We start from the raw sequence: 16,747 nt of genomic DNA on the forward strand, positions 1-16,747 counted from the left end.
TTGCCACTGGGCGTTGCTAGATTTTTAATGTGGGATTTGCTTGCGCCACTTATGTTTATTAGAAAATTGATTTCAGTGAGATTTGGGAATGGGCGGAGTGGAGCAAAGCCCTCCTCTTGACTCTTACCCCATATAGTAACAGTTAGGATGGTAGTTGCTAAAAATGACAAGTTTGAGTCACATCTGCAGTGAAGTTGGTGGTGGAGGGTAAGGGAAATATATTTATCACTAAGTAAATATGCTTTAGCAGTAGTTAGTGTGCACAAGGCTTGTATGTTGAGGAATTTTTAAAATTTTGTTTTCTTTAGAAACTGATTTGGAAAAAGAAACCGAAAGGTGTTAACAAATGGAGAAAGATCTCGACCTAACGTTTAGCATGAGGTATATGGGCTGGTGAATTTTTGCTTTCTCCTCCCCATTCCCGACCATATCAAATAATATAAACGATAGCTCCCAGTTATCTAACCAAATGCTTGGAAATCGATGTCATTCAGAAGGATAACCCCAAAATCCTGTTCTCCACGACCCACCCCCTCCTCCTCACTCCCTCTCAAACACCCTCGATCCTCACTTCTGATACCAATGCGAAGAAGTCATAACAGAACAGCTGCTTGACTTCCTCCTCCTTCATCACCCTCTCCTCCTACCACGGCCACCACCCTACACTCCTTTGCCCCATCTCTTCCCATCCCCCCCCTCCCACTCTGTACCCACCTTCAAATCCCACGTAAAGATCTACCTTTCTGATTGTCCTTCTGGTCACCACCCTCTCCCCCTGGCGCAGTGTCAGACTCCGCTACTGTCAAGCACTCTGGGACTCTACTCCATATGAAGGGTGCTATATAAATGCAAACTGTTGTTGTTGATATGGATCAGTTAAGTAAGTGGGGGTATGAAGCCACGGATATTAATGTACATCAGAAATTACAGATTTCGGAGCAGATTGGAGCAGTACTGTGAACATGTGAGCGATAAGTAAACCATGTGTACGTATTGGAAACTTGACAATTGGAAAATGTGGGAAAGAAGGGGTTGTACGTGGGTGATTCATCATGTGAAGCAGTTAGTCTGGTTATATGAAGTAAATGTACATCTAAATGGTAGCTGATATGTTGAGACAAGTTTGTATACTCACTGCGGAAAGAATGAACTGCCATTTTCGTGGCACCTTTTGTAACCACTGAAAGCACATGACTGTTAATTTATCAACTGTGATCTTTTTGAAGACCAGTGCAGCCCCATTCATGCCAAAGTTAGACTATCTGGAGGTTAGTCCTTTGAAGGACCAATTTTATCTGGAGGATGAGGATTGTTCGCCAAAGCATCAGGAGAAATTCTCCTTTTTGAATAGGGCCATAGGTATTTTATTGTTTTGAATTATGGCACGTCAGAGAATGCAGCTCTCCCAGTACTTCACTATCATGTTGGACCTAGATTTTGAGCTCAAGCTCTGATCCAGATCACTGCTAAAATCATTTTAAAAATATTTGACATGAAAAGCGCTACAATAAAACTCCAAGTCTTATCTTTATAAATCGTATAATCACCTCAAGTTGCACATGACCCAAATCCATTCAGGTTCCTTTCAAAACCACTTAGATTTCTTTGTACTCATCATATTAATCATCTCCTAACTCGTAATGCTGCCCCCTATCCTCCCATTACTCCTGCACTAATCGCGGGAAACTTACTCTTGATCTGTTGACTCATGTGCAGAAGAACTTCATTTCCTACAATTCAGTGTGATTCCAATGCTTGCCGGTAAGTGCTCAAGTGGCGATGGGTCATGATGCATTGAATTGCAGGAAACATTATTCACCCATCATCGCATGTGTACTCAGTCATTGAGCCAGTAATGTGCACTTACCGGCTCAGTGACCAAGTGCCACATACGTATTTACCGACTGCATTCAGTTACACATGAACAGTGTAGATTATTGATTAAATCGGATTTTATTCGACTTATATAAATATGTCTGCAACTCAGACTTTGTCTAAGGTAAATGTTGTGGTCCCGACTGATATGGCTTTAGTGAGTTTTACTGTGTATAAATGTAAATTTGTTTTGTTGTTGCCAACTAAACCAGACTGTTGCCTTAATAAAACCATCTTGAGAATATTTGTCCTAACTTTAGACAAAATATTGGGAGAGAGTTCGGAACGGTGCAAACTGGTTTTGGTTAAAGTTTGAATGCTGCTTAAAGTACTATAACATTCTTCCAGTCATGAATGCTGTTTATGGACTGATGTAATCCCAAATAACCTTTTTAATCTCAAGTTTCCAATACGTACACATGGTTCACCTATTGCTCATGTGTTCTCAGTACTGCTCTGATCTACATTTTCTAACTCGGCCTCCATAGAGCATCTGCCTCAGGACTGCAATCTCCAAGCATAACTACGCTTTTGGTCATCTTTCCCCTCTTCACTCCCTTTGGCTCCCACTTCTGGTGCTCAGCCACCATTGCCAGGTGCTTTGAAACTTTCTCCTGATGTGAAAGGTACTAGATAAATAAGCAGAGTTATTGCTCATTGCCAGAATTCACCCAGAAACACTTGATTTCAACTATTTTCATCACCCGTCTTGTAAAAGATGGGTAGCTTCTGATAGAATAATTATGGAACAATTGAAATCCCAAACAATGAGGAACATTGTAAGCAAATTTAGGGTAGTCAAATGTTTTCAGCTATGTATCTTACAAATTGTCCTTGCAACCACTGCAAAATCGTTCATTTTCATTCTCCACAACAACAAAAGCTGTTTGTTAAAAAGTAGTTTGTGAATATGGATGAGATATTAAGCCGAGGCCCTACCTGCTTCTACAGATGGACTTTAAAGATGTCACGCCAATGTTCAAAAAGAGAAGGGAGTTCCTCTTGGTATCCTGGCCAATAAAATGGTCATGCCCTCCACGGCTGTTTGCGGGACATTGCTGTGTACAAATTGAGTCCAGTGTTTGCCACCAAATACAATATCTACACTTTATAATATATTCTGTGAAGCACCTTAATATGTCCTCTTGCTTGTAAAAGGCACTCTACCAAATGTTAGGATTATTAAGGTTCTTGTTATTAGTATAATATGACAAGCAAAATGAAATCCATGTGCTTAATTAAATAAAAACATCATTAGTATTGAATCTAGTTTGTCATGGACATACTCTTTCTAACCAAGTTTAACACTAAGCCCAACAGTAACACCCACAAAATATACAGTTCACTTTACAGTGTATTCTGTGAAGCGCTTTGTGACGTCTCGAAGACTTGATAAGGCGCTATATCAAATGCAAGTCTTATATTTACAACGGACTGATTTCAGTATTAAATGCAACCTATAAATGTGCGTGCACAATAAATATCTTATTCGCGAGTGGCCAACAAAAAAAAAGCTGGATAATTCAGGTAATTGCTGGTTTGGTCCACTGGAACTTTTATTCCGACAAGTAATGTGACTAATTCTGCAGCTGCTCCACTTTACATCTTTAATTATTTACGTGTCATATTTAGTGTAAATTCTCTTTCACTGAGTTGTGGTTCAAGGGCGTGCAGAGCAGCAGAGAGGGCTGTGTTCTGTGGGTGTTAACCCCTTCATCTGCAGAAGCTCTCAAAAGTTCTTTGAACACTTTTGGGCCGATTGCTGAATTGCTTTGGAGTTTCTGTTTGTGCCTTTTCTTCCGTATTTTGTTTGATTATGTTTGCCTCATACACAGGTGTGAATTTCTACTGATTGAACATCATATAAGTGGAGCTGCCCTTTTGTCAAACCTGTCAACATTTGACCTAGTTTAATCTTTTAGAAGCTCAGCAAAATGAGGAAAACATTGCAGCATCAATTGGTTCTACTTTTAAATGTGAATCCTGGTACCTTGGTTATTGTTCATTATTCCCTACTTTCAATAGTAATCAAAATATCCTTGACAACATTATTTTTAAAATAATTAGCGATACATTGCATCACTGCTTACCAGTTTTATTCAGTAAACACTGTTTCACTAATGAGTGTGCACACAATATTTAATTTTATTCAAATTTACTAAATTGTTATTGCAAACGCAATCCACTAACCCTAACTAATTGTCTACCCCACCCACTTACACACACTTAAACTTACACAATTGAGTACCTGAATGGAACAAATATCAAGAAACATGTTTTTTATTTAATGTTTGTAATAATCCCAGCCCACAATTCCCCGGATAAAATTGGTCATTCACTTCATGGCTGTTTGTAGGACATTGGTGTGCACAAAATTGGCTGTCGGTTTCTTCCACAAAACATCTAGTCACAGCACTTTACAGTAAATCCTGTGAAGCGCTTTGAGACATAATGTGAAAGGCGCTATACCAAATGTAAGGAATATTAATTGCCTCCTCAATGCAGCCAGTGATAAAGGAAATTACTTCCCATCTATGTTATGATTAATAAAATTACGGATCAAAATTTCATGTTGGCAGATTTTTTAAATTGGATTTTGTGAATGGTGGAGTTGGGGAGATCGGCGAGGAGGGCATTGGAAAAATTAAAGGTGGAAGGTGACTGATCATGGATAAGGGTTTCAGCTGTGTTAGGTGTGAGATGTAGTTGGAGCTGGCGATGTGATGCAGGGACTGGATGTGATGGGAAGGACAACTGGGGAATTGAACCTGAAGTCTAAATTGTGCACAGGTTCAATGAGTCTGAATGACAGGCCAGGGAGATAAAGGAGGTGGTATAGGTATGAAGATGTTGACAAGAGCCAAGGAGTATGACTTTCGTCTTGTCAACATTCAGCTGCACAAAGTTGGTGCTCAAACAGCCCCTGATATCTGACAAGCCAGCAGACAGAACATGGGTGGACTTGGGTCATGATTTGAGGAGTTAAAATAGATTTGGGTGTCATCCACACACTTGGAAGTTAAACGTGTATCTGCAGATATCACCGAGAGGAAGCATGTAAATGAAAAAAAGGAGGGGTCCAAGGAAAGCACTTTGTGGTACGCTATAGGTGACCATGCAGGGGCAGGAGGGGAAACCATTTGTGGAGACGGCTGTGGTGCTCGGTTAAGTAGGATCAAAACAGGAGAGTGCGGTGCCACTAAAGTGGATGAGTGAGGAGAGATGGTCAAGGAGGGTGGCATGATCAATTGTTGAAGGTGGTGGCGAAATCCAGGAGGACGACGAGGCAGAGGAAGCCCTGGCCACAGATAGAGAGAACATCATTTAAGACTTTGAAGACCTTTCTTTTTGACCGCATTTTTGGTCACCTTCCCCCTCCCACTGGCTCGGCCCCGGGATCCATTACTGTGAAGCGCTCTGAGACGCCATCCGGTGTGGAGGGCACCATATAAATCCGAGTCGTTGTTGTTGATGGCTGTCTCAGTGCTGTGGGCAGGGCAGAAAACAGACTGGAGGGAGTAGGGAAGTGGAGGGAAAGGTGTGCACAAAGGTGGTTTGCAACAGTTCACTCCGGACTTGAGATGAAGGACAAGTTTGAGTTGGGCAAATAGTTTGTGAAACATGAAGGATCAAGAGTGTTTTTTTTTGAAAGCGGGTGGTGACAGCAGTTTTGAGGGGGAGCAAGACCATGCGGAGGAGAGTGACAGGTTAACTGGTTAATTACTACCACCAGCAGAGGGCAAAGGAGGGGGAGTTGGGTGTCAGCAGCTGGATGGGTGAGGGGGAGTTTAAGGCATTAGGTGGTGGGCTTCATATGGGTAAAGATGGTTGTGAGAGACAAGGGGAGGGTAATTTGAGCCGAGATAACTAGGAACACCTCTTGGAAGGAGTGTGTGGGGCAGGTTGTGGTTTTGTATGAGACCACGGAACATTATAAGGCTCAGAGAAGTCCACATGCATTGCTTATATCTATTTTCCTGCAAGGCTTTGACCTCATGCCTCATGAAATCGCACGATGAAACTGGAAGCTATGGAGATATATAGCCAATATATAGCCAGTGTGTATTCTGTCTCCAAGATCCATGTCGGGGTTGACTGTAAAATCATCAAGCCCATCCCTCTTGAAAAGGGGAGTACGGCAAGGCTGTCCACTGTGACACACCTTATTCTATGTATTCATCAATTATGTATTAAATGGCACAGGGAGAGGACAGACTTGGTATATCTGTTCCAGGTATTCATGACAGAATTGTGGTGCTTCTTATGCTGCTGGAAGACTGGTCTGGGTGTCACAATCACTGTCCTGTACTCCATTCACCATCCTGAGCACTGTGCCGCTCAGTGGGACTTCATGGTGGGTGACCAAAGGGTAGAATCTACAGGACAAAAGGCTTGTGAAGGTGTGGAATGCTCTGGCGCAGAGAGTTGTAGCGGTAGGATTGTTTAAAGCGAAAACAGAAAGATACTTGGGTTGTGGAGTCCTGTAGCTCAGTGGTTGGAGCACTCGCTTTGCAAGTGAGAGACCTGAGTTCAATTCCAGGCAGGGCAAAACCTTGGGCAAGTTTCCTTACTCCACACGGCTAATAATAATCCCTCCAAAAAAACAAAACAATAATAAATTGGTCATTTTCAATCTACGACTGTTTGTGGGACATTGCTGTGCGCAATTGGCTGCCGCGTTCGCCCACAAACATAGTCAATTCACTTTACAGTGTGTTCTGTGAAGCGCTTTGGGACGTCCTCCCGACCTGAAAAGCGCTATATCAAATGCAAGGATTATTATTATTATTATAGTTGCGATATGGAGGAGTATGGTAAAAAGATGAGGCAATGTCGGAAAACCTCTGAAAAAATAAAATAAGCCGGAGGAACCGGCTTGATGAGCTTAATTATCTCCTTCTGCTTTCTTCTTAGCCTTAGAATTTTTTAAATTCTTGAGAATGACTAATAACTTGATGTGGTGGCATTCTTAATTAGATTAGGTTGTGGCTTATACAATCTCTCATAAATATTACCATTACAGTATTGGGTTCACAGGGATTGAGGGAAAGTAATTCTACAGACAATTTGTTACATTACCACTTCAGTGGTAATGTAACAGCTTGCACTTGTTTAACACCTATCCAATAGGATGAATGCCTCCAAGCCCTTCACAAAGGTGGTTGGGATCTCTAAGCAGAGAACAAAGTAAGGATGGGAGTGTCAAAGTAAGGACACGTGCTCTGGGACACTACCCTGCCTGAGGGGTGCAATATAAATGCAAGTTGTTGTTGTCAGCCTGACTTACTCACTTAGTAGAACTCATCCTCTGAGTCACAAGGTTATGAGTTTAAGCCCCACACTGGGCCTTTGAATTCAGTCAAGGTTAACACTTCAGTGCAATGCTGGGAGAATGCTGCACCATCAAAGGTGTCATCCTTTGGATCAGAAGCTAAACCAAGGTCCTGTCTGTCTATTCAAGTAGATGATAAAGATCTCATGGTGCTATTTGGAAAGAGAGGGAGTTTCACCCGATGTCCTGGCCATGATTGCCTCAAATAAAATTGTTCATTCAATTCATGGCTGTTCAAATGTGGGATATTGCTGTGCAGAAATTGGCTGCCACATGCACTTACAAATACGGTCACCACAGTTTACATTAAAGTCTGGAGTTCTTTGAGGCATCCTGACATGAAAGACACTAAACCAAATGCAAGAATTACTATTGTTTGAGCGTTAACCAAAGGCATCATTAAAAATAACTTTGCGGGTTTAATGGCTGGGAAAGAGCATATAAAGGAAATGAGTTTGGGGAGAATGTTCAGAGAGTGGGGGCATTGTGGCTGAAGGCTCATTTACCATTAATGGAGTGAGGAATGAGCAGTTGGGCAGTGTCTCACAAGTGCAAAGCATAGGCTGGAGGAAATTATATAAGTACAGTTGAAATCCCATAATAATGTGCTTCATTATAGCACAGGTTCACTTATAGCATTAGTTGAGGTGGGCATCTTGACAATCACTTACTCAAAAAATTCACGGATCTACGCAATTACTGCTTCGAAACACTGACCAGCATGGGGAAGCCAGAATGGCAGACTCATTTGCTCTACATCTGTAGCTCTCGGGAAGTGACATCAGCAGCAGACTAACGTCCCATGAATTGGCCATTGTGAGTTCTTCGGTGCTAAGATTTTTATATTTGTTATACAATACAATCTTACATTTACATTCCACTTTTCACCCGGGAAGAGTCCCAGGGCACTTTACAACAATAGCTTTACGTTTAGGGTCGGAAGTTTGGTGTTGTGCGGAAATTTGTGCTATTGAGCTGGAACTGCTCAATAAAATCATAAATGACAATCCGAAGGTCGCTTCTTTTGGATAAGAAATTAAATCAAAGTCCTGGCAATGACTGGGATTCAATAATAACTTTTAAGAGAGAAGTAGATAATTATTTGGGGAGGACAAGTTTACAGGACTATGGGGAGAGAGCGGGGGAGTTGGATAGCTCTTTTCAAAGAGCTGACACAGATACGATGGGTCGAATGGCCTCCTGTGCTGTATGATTCTATGATAGGTTCCTGGTCTGCCTGATCGCATTGATTTCAGAGAGCCTGTGAAAATATTTAAAAATGACAATAACTTGAATTTATGAGGCCCCTTCACTTAGGATAACAATGCTCAGCGTAATGCAATGACTGGGTCAGGTGCCGACCAAGGGAGAAGGGGAGGGAGACTGGTGGAGATTAGCATAGGAAAAGAGGTTTTTAAGTGGTCCTTAAAGACAAAGAGAGGATGAGAGAGAGGTGTGGAGGGAGTTCCAAAGGTTAAGAGTGTAGTTGCTGAAGGCTTAGACGCTGTTGGCGTGGAGGGAGTGGATAACCGAGCAGGTTTAGGCGAGCCAAAGGTGGCGGTGAGTAGAGGGTGGATATGAGATTGGGAAGTACTGTAGCATGAAGGGCTGGAGGTGATGAAATAATTCAAAATGTATTCACCTGAGGAAAGTATACGATGAGCTGGAAAGAAAATTGTCATCAATTTGGATGAATTGTATGAATACATTGATTTGGTGGTCAATATTGAATTAAAAAATGCCTGAGACAAGGTTATACACATTTCTATGTGGGATTTTTGATAGCATTTGCTTTTTTTTTTAAAACTTATAACTATTTGTCGTTTTATATTTGTAGGGAATTTCCTCTCTTGGTATGTACTGAAAGCTTCATCGCTTTCTAAGCTTCTATCGTCCAAGCCATTCTGCCCCATCCTGGAATCGCTGCAGCTTCCTTCCTTGAAACCCTGCATTAAGACCCATCTCTTCCACTGTGTTTTTGGCCACTTCCCCCTCTGCTCCCCCCCATCATAAATTTGGCTCCCAGTCATCCATGTGAAGTACTTTGAGATGTCCCCCCAAAGTGAAAAGCGAGATATAAATGTAAATTATTGTTTATCATGTTGAACAGTCTGTTCTAATGTCACTGCCAAAATCTGGTTATTTATCAGCCAAATTATCTATTCTTCTAGGGTGTTTTCGAACTTTAAGAACCTGTTCTTTGAAAATTTGTTTATTTGTGCAAGCCTTTAATGGAGACCTTTTACATCAATCAATCAATTCTCAGCCCAACTGACTGGTACATTCAACAAAAAGATCCATTTGTGGGCAATCTTTACAGCGTCTTATCACATTGTTGAGATGTCTCAAAGGGAAATGCGGCAGCCAATTATGCACAGCAGTGTCCCACAGTGGTTAGAAAAAATTTCCATTGAAGAAATATTATATTACCTCTTTTTATACAGTTTTTTTAAAAAATTATGTTCATCTCTACAGATTATTCAGACCTAGATGTAACGCCAAAGTCACCTTTAGCAGCAACATGTAGTGATGGGCACCTGGGGGCGGTTGTAGAAGAAAGGAAGCGCACACCTAAAGAGCTCCAAGGCTTGTGGAGGAAGGCCATACTTCAGCAGATACTACTTCTGAGGATGGAAAAAGAAAACCAGAAGCTACAAGGTTTGTGACAAGGCTGCTATCAGAGAATCATAGAATTATACAGCACAGAAAGCGGCCATTTGGCCTATCATGTCGGTGCCAGCTCTTGAAAGAGCTATCCAATTTAATCCTCCTTCCCCACTCTCTCCCCATAGCCTTGCAAATTTGTCCTACTAAAATATCTATCCATTTCTCTCTTGAAAGTTGTTATCGAATCTGCTTCCACCACCTTTTCAGGCAGTGCATTCCAGATCCAAACATCTCACTGTGTGAAAATAATTCTCCTCATCTCCCCTCTGTTTTTTCCGACAAGGCTTTGGCCGTGAAATACTTTTGTGCATGAGACCCAAAAATCCATTTATAGCACCCAGAGTGGGACACTATGAGAAAATTAGCTACTGTTTCATCACCTTCTGTTTGTTACCTCAATTGGAAGATTTGAGATGGCTTTTTGTAAATCCTATTATTGTAGAACGGTGCAGAAATCTGTGCTCACAAATATTATGGTTGAGTGGAGGCTGCGACACTGAGCAGTTTATGTTGTATGTTGAGAAAGATCTCTACAATATAAATTCCTTTCTGACCATAGGTACAATTCAAGGAGCATGGTTGCTAAGATTGGTTAGGACCACATGGCTTCTCTGATTGACTGGATTCTCGTGTACTGGAGGCTAAATAAGCTAGATTTCTTTGCAGTGGTAGGTGTGCCAGCTTCTTGGTAATTGCCTCACTAACTGGAAATTCAATTGATTTGCTTTTACTGTAAAAAAAATAATCTGATGGTACATTAAAAAGTACATTTGACCGTATGTACTTTCCGCACACAAAATATACAGTCATTTCACTTTACAGTGTACTCTGTGAAGCGCTTCAAGATGTCTCGAGGACGTGATAAAGCACTATATTGAATGCAAGGTTTATAATTATTATCATTATGTACACAATCTGGAAAGTGACAAATGACATTCTGTCCACCTACGACCAGGGCTTCCTCTGCCTCCTCATCCTCCTTGAACTCTCTGCTGCCTTCGACACTGGTGACCACTCTATCCTCATCCACTACCTCTCCTCTCACCTTGAACTTCAATGGTTCAGATCGTAGTTCTCACAGCACCCCCACTTCATTTCCCCAAACAGTTTCTCCTCTAGCCCTGGCACTATCTCGTGTGGCATTCCTCAGGGCTCTGTCTTTGGTCCCCTCCTCTTCAACATCTATATGCTCCCTCTTGGTGACATCATCTGCAGACAGGGGGGTCAACTTCCACACGTATACGGATGACACCCAACTCTATCTCTCTGCCTTCACCCTCGAAGTCCTGGATGAGAATTAACTTTCTTCAGTTGAACGTCAATAATACCGAGACTCTCCTGATTGGCTCTCATTAGCGCCTCCACACCTCAGGCACTGACAGCATCACCATCCCTGGTTGCACACTCCACTTCACTGAGCAAGTCCAGAACCTTGGGGTCTTGTTTGACCTTCAACTATTCTTTTTACCCCACATCTGTGCCATGACTCTCTCTGCCTTCCCCAACCTCCGCAACATCGCCCGGTTCCGCCACTGTCTCACACCATAGGCCACCGAAACCCTCATACACACATTCATAACATCCAGGCTTGACTATGCAAACTCACTGCTTGTCGGCCTCCCCAACTCCTCCCTCCACAGACTGATCATCCAGAACTCTGCAGGCCATGTCCTCTCCCGCACCAGGTTCCATGACCCTATCACCCCATCCTGGCCCAACTCCACTGGCTTCCCATCACACAGAGGATACAGTTCAAGATCCTGGTCCTCACTTTCACAGCTCTCCATGGGCTTGCTCCCCCCTACCTCTGCAACCTCCTAACCCCCTACCAACCTACCTGCTCCCTCCACTCAATGGGCTCCGGCCTACTTCAAGTCCCCCGCCTCGCCCGCCCCACCATTGGCGGGTGGGCCTTCAGTCACTCTGCCCCTACCCTCTGAAACTCCATCCTGCAGTCCCTCCACCTCATCCCCTCTATTGCCTCCTTCAATACCCGTCTCAAGACCCTCCTCTTCGACCATGCTTTCGAACTCCCAGCTTCCACCCCCCCCTGCCCTCCACCCTCCCGAATCCTGACCCCCAGCTCAGGTCCAAAACACTGACTGTCCAGAGCCTTGGGACGTCCTCCCGACATGAAAGGCATTATGCAAATGTTGTGTTATTGTTTTAGTAACCATCAATGTCAATATCTGAGTTTCAAAGACTTCCATCAGTTTCATATCTCCTTCCTTATTCGAGTGTTTTCACTTGCAGGCTGCGAGCTACTGCTTGGCCTAATTAAAGCAAAATGATGCTTAGGAAAGTGAGTCAACTTTTCAGGTCCACGACTCTTCATCAGAACTCTCGTGGACCCAAAACGTTGACTCACTTTCCTTTCTCCATAGATGCTGCCTGACTTGCTGAGTGTTCCCAGCGACTTCTGTTTTTGTTTTCAGATTTCCAGCATCTGCAGTATTTTGCATTTATTGTGCAAAGGATGTTCAGTGAAGTCGATATAATTGTGACCCCAGGGGAAAGGAGATGATTTTTAATAAAATTAACAAGCAAATACTTAACCAGCGCTCTGTTCAGAAGCTAATATTTAATATATTTGTAAACTGAATAAATCTTCCTCTTCACTCTGTGTTGACAGACCACTGGGCAGGAATAGGAGGGAGGTGAGGAAGGGTGGGAAGGAAAGGTAATGCATGGGTGGAACAGATAATAAACCCAAGCGATTACCTAATTGAAAATCTCAAGGTTACTAATATTTTCAGGTTGTGTGGGGAATTCTCTAAACAATGCAAATTTGGGAATTTATTTCAAATTCAACGTGAATCGGGGTAGTGGAGACCATTGATTTACTGCAGATCATCGGCAGTGGTTGTTATGATTTGAGGCAATCTTTGTAAGAAGTTTGAAATTCCTTTAGTTAGAATGCTCCTCAAAAGTCACATAATTACTTGTACAGTAGTTGCTTAGACTGATTATGTGTATGTACTGTACCTCAGTTCCCTTGGTGTTGTTTGGCACCTGCCATTCCCTAATTGGAAGGATAGGTGATGATGTTCCTAATCTAATTCCTTTATTGAGGAATGAGATTGAAATGTGTGTTGAAATACCCCCAAGCATCTGAGTAATGCTGGCACCTAAAGTCAGGGTGGAAATGTTGCGAGCTACCATTTGTTTATTTTGGATTACTGCATCTCCTGTAGATCCTCAAGCAATGAGCAGGTGCTGCTTTGCAGGGTATTGATTCAGCTGAGTCACTATCTGTAGAGCTGCAGTGAAATACTACAATTTAGAAACCAAAACCTGAGTTGAGCTGTTAAAAATAACATCGCTACACTTTACAGTAAAATCCTGTGATGTACTTTGAGAAATACTCCTGACGTGAAAGGTACTGTACCAAATGCAACCATTGCCTCAACGTTTCTTTTTTTTGCCTTTGTTTTCGGACTTCCCCATTTATATGGTGTTTTTCCATCATTTTCTTCTATTTTGCAGCTTCGGAAAGTGACCTGCAGAATAAGCGGTTAAAACTGGATTATGAAGAGATCACTCTGTGCCTAAAGGATGTGACTTTGGTTTGGGAGAAAATGCTAAGCACACCAGGCAGGGCCAAGGTGAAGTTCGACACGGAGAAGATTCATGTCGCCATGGGGCAAGGTGAGTGGCCAACTCCTACCAATAAGAAACAGATGAGATGCACTTTAGCCAACTGGAAGAAACTCCAATTTGTAACTTGGAATCGTTATTAAGGAATCCTTTTACCCCTCAATTTAGATTCTAGTATCATTCTTCCTCTTCCGCACCTTTTATTTGTAATATACAAAATGAACGACCTTGATGCATCCAAAGAGCTCCCACCTTTCCCTCCACTCTCTGCTTGAGGCCCTATTTGCTGCCTTGCCCCGCAGCACCGAGACCATCTCATCAAAGACCACTAGTGGTCTGTCAAAGGCACCAATGACTAGGGTGCTCTCTGCCACCTTGTCCAGTCTCTGTAATACTGGATGGTGTTAAACCAGATGACAAGGAGATGGTTGAGACCCAATGATATTTGTCAAAGTTTCTCCCAATAATTGGTTCCTACTTGTGGGGCAAGCAATGTTTTTTAAAATTAATTTCTCTCTTTATAGTAGTAATTATCTCCTTTAAAGTGTTTTTAAAAATATTATTGAAATATTATTATTTTAAAATGAAACCCTGAGGTTGAATAATGAAACAGAGTCTTCTTATCACTGTACCAGACTTTCCCAGAAAGCAGAACATTGCTTATGTTTTTATTGAATTGGAAAAACTGATCTTTAGAAAAATTGCTTTTAGCTTTGTGATGAGGGACTCCAATTACCTTTCAAGGTTGATCATGAAAAAGTAAACCTTGCATCTGATATAGTGGCTTATCACGTTGGTGAAACACCTCAAAGCGCTTCACAGAATATATTGTAAAGTATGTATTTTGTGGGCGAAACATGGCAGCCAATTGCGCAGTGTCTCACGAACAGTCGTGAATTGAGTGATCAAATTTTTTTTTGAGGGATTCTGACTCTCCTGGAAACGATCCACAAATCCACTAACAACTGGATTGCTACTTACTGGTAGGAAAGCAGAAGGATGTGGAGTAAGGAAACTTGCCTAAGGATTCGCCCTGCGTGGGAATCAAACATGGGTCCTCTTTTGCAAGGCGAGCTCGCTAACCACTACATTATGGGATGTTGTTGATGTACCAGGATGGGAGTTAAAAGCAGGAATTTATGTAGGAGTGGGAACAAAGGAGCAGATGGTGAGTTTTGCGCAATTAAGCCAGGAAGTTAGTGTCACGTGTGGAAGATGGGGAGTGTACAAGTGACATCTATGGTTTAGAAGAAGCAGAGGCAGCTGAACAGATCTAGTCAATTTTGGACACGTTTAAAAAGTGCTGAATATATGGAAATTGTTGCTTGTGGGAAAAGTATTTTGTAATCTTGCTTGAGGCTTAGATATCTACTGTGATATCTACCCGTTGCTTTAGGTCTCAAGATGTACCTATATCCAAATCAATGGTAACATCCCTCAGGTTTTCTTCAAATTGAATATGATTTATGTAAGCTCAGTAATTGCTGGGTGTCTCAAATTTAAAGTGCTGTAGCTTGTACATGTGACTAGTACATTTGTTTTAAATTCCCATTATAGGGAAACCTTGCTCTAAGATGATCATATCAAACCCCATCTCTTTCTGATCATCAACCCACTCCTCTGCTTATCTCCGCTGCTCAGCGAGCTCAGGCTTGCTGCGTGTCTCTGGCCCTTTCCACACAAGCATCGGTCATCATGCTTTCAGATTCTTTGCCCCTTAGATGTGGAACTCCCTCTGTCTTGCTCCTGCTGTATCTTGCATATAGTCCCTCTCCCCCATCCGCTCTCCAAAATTCTATCATTCGTGAAGAACATGATGCAAATTGTTGTAGGTTTGAACTTTGTGTGTTTGGGTCACTGCTGATCCTGCTAATAGGAACTTGTTTTTCATATTCAAGCAAATATTTGGCTTTGGTTTCAAAAGTTGTCTGCTGTTTGAAAACAAATTTGAGGTAATTGCGTTGAAAATTACCAAGTTGATTCCTCTTCAGGACAAGCCTGGGATCTCATTCTGGCTGCAGCTAAACATTATCGAATGCAAAGATTATTATTTGTTATTATTATCCTCATAAAAACATTTTTAAATCTGTGCGCAGGAGTACCTCGACAGCACCGTGGTGAAATCTGGAAACTTCTAGCAGAACAGCATCAACTGAGGCATCAATTGCCCCCAAAACAACAACCAAATGACACCCCATACAAAGAGCTGTTAAAGCAACTAACCACCCAACAACATGCCATACTCATTGATCTAGGTAAGTCTTTGTTGTTTTTGTTCAGTCCCAATCTCTTGACTGTTGCATAATCTATAGGTATGATTTTCATACCAGTATCAGAGGAAGAAAATGGTCCTAGACTTTTCAGCACTGACATAAATGGGTAGAACGACTGGATGAGCTTGGTCTTATCGACTTGTATTCATTCCGTGGGTAGAGTACTCACACATTTTAAGTTTAACAGTCATCATCTTATCGATCTCCAGGCCTGATAAACTCAGATTGTCATGTTTGATATTCAGCTTCTTGCTTAGATGCTAATTGATTCCCATCAGAGAAAAAGAGACGTTGTCCACTGGCTTCTGTTTACAAGTGACCAAAGCGTCCAGTGGATTTGGTTCACTTGTAAAGTCTTTTGATATAATAGCACTTAGGTAATTAGGCATTTTTTCTTAAATATTACCCACAATCAATGCACAGATCAAAATGTTTTACTGGTAGAAAGTTGACATTCCATCACTTAATGGTACAGATAATTGTCATGATGTACCTTGATAAGTTGCAGAGTAAAGTCTTGACCTGCAGAGGCAGCTTACACCCAATGGGCATGAGGGAGACCCATCTTGTACACACTGCAGCTGTCTGAAATCCACACTGGCCAACAGAGAGGGACAGTATCGCCTAATGGTACTGTGATATCATTCCTGAAGAGAAAACTGCCCTTTTCCATGGCTTGCTTGATATTTTAGTCAGCATTCATCTCAATCCGACAGTATGGCAGGAGCTTTCATTTGAAGAATAATAAAGATCCTACAAGGTAGATAATGTTCCTTTCTCTAATTGTCAAAAGACCCTTAACGCAGCGTTTTAATCACAGTGGAGAAAACCACAGGATGTGCATAACAGGTAAGATTTGTAGTCAGTGCCTGTCAGGTACAGTCATATCCTAAAGTGTTAGGTGTTTACATTCTGCATTGTAACTATGAAGATGACATTGATTGATTGCCTCTTTCTTGGAAAAATGATTCAAAGTTCCACGTGAGGCCTTTTTTTGCAATTA

General features: G+C 41.9%; 1 protein-coding gene across 1 annotated transcript in view; it reads left to right on the forward strand.

The window, feature by feature from the left end:
- The window catches only part of tbc1d1 (TBC1 (tre-2/USP6, BUB2, cdc16) domain family, member 1), a 96,412-nt gene that overhangs the window by 53,658 nt on the left and 26,007 nt on the right, over positions 1-16,747 (forward strand). The window contains exons 12-14 of the mRNA XM_007889098.2: positions 9,683-9,865; positions 13,361-13,522; positions 15,568-15,726. Coding sequence (XP_007887289.1) covers positions 9,683-9,865; positions 13,361-13,522; positions 15,568-15,726 — 504 coding nt within the window. The remainder of the gene's footprint in view (positions 1-9,682; positions 9,866-13,360; positions 13,523-15,567; positions 15,727-16,747) is intronic.

The sequence above is a fragment of the Callorhinchus milii genome, unplaced genomic scaffold, assembly GCF_018977255.1.
Source record: "Callorhinchus milii isolate IMCB2004 unplaced genomic scaffold, IMCB_Cmil_1.0 Scaffold1, whole genome shotgun sequence".
In the NCBI taxonomy this organism is placed as follows: Eukaryota; Metazoa; Chordata; class Chondrichthyes; order Chimaeriformes; family Callorhinchidae; genus Callorhinchus; species Callorhinchus milii.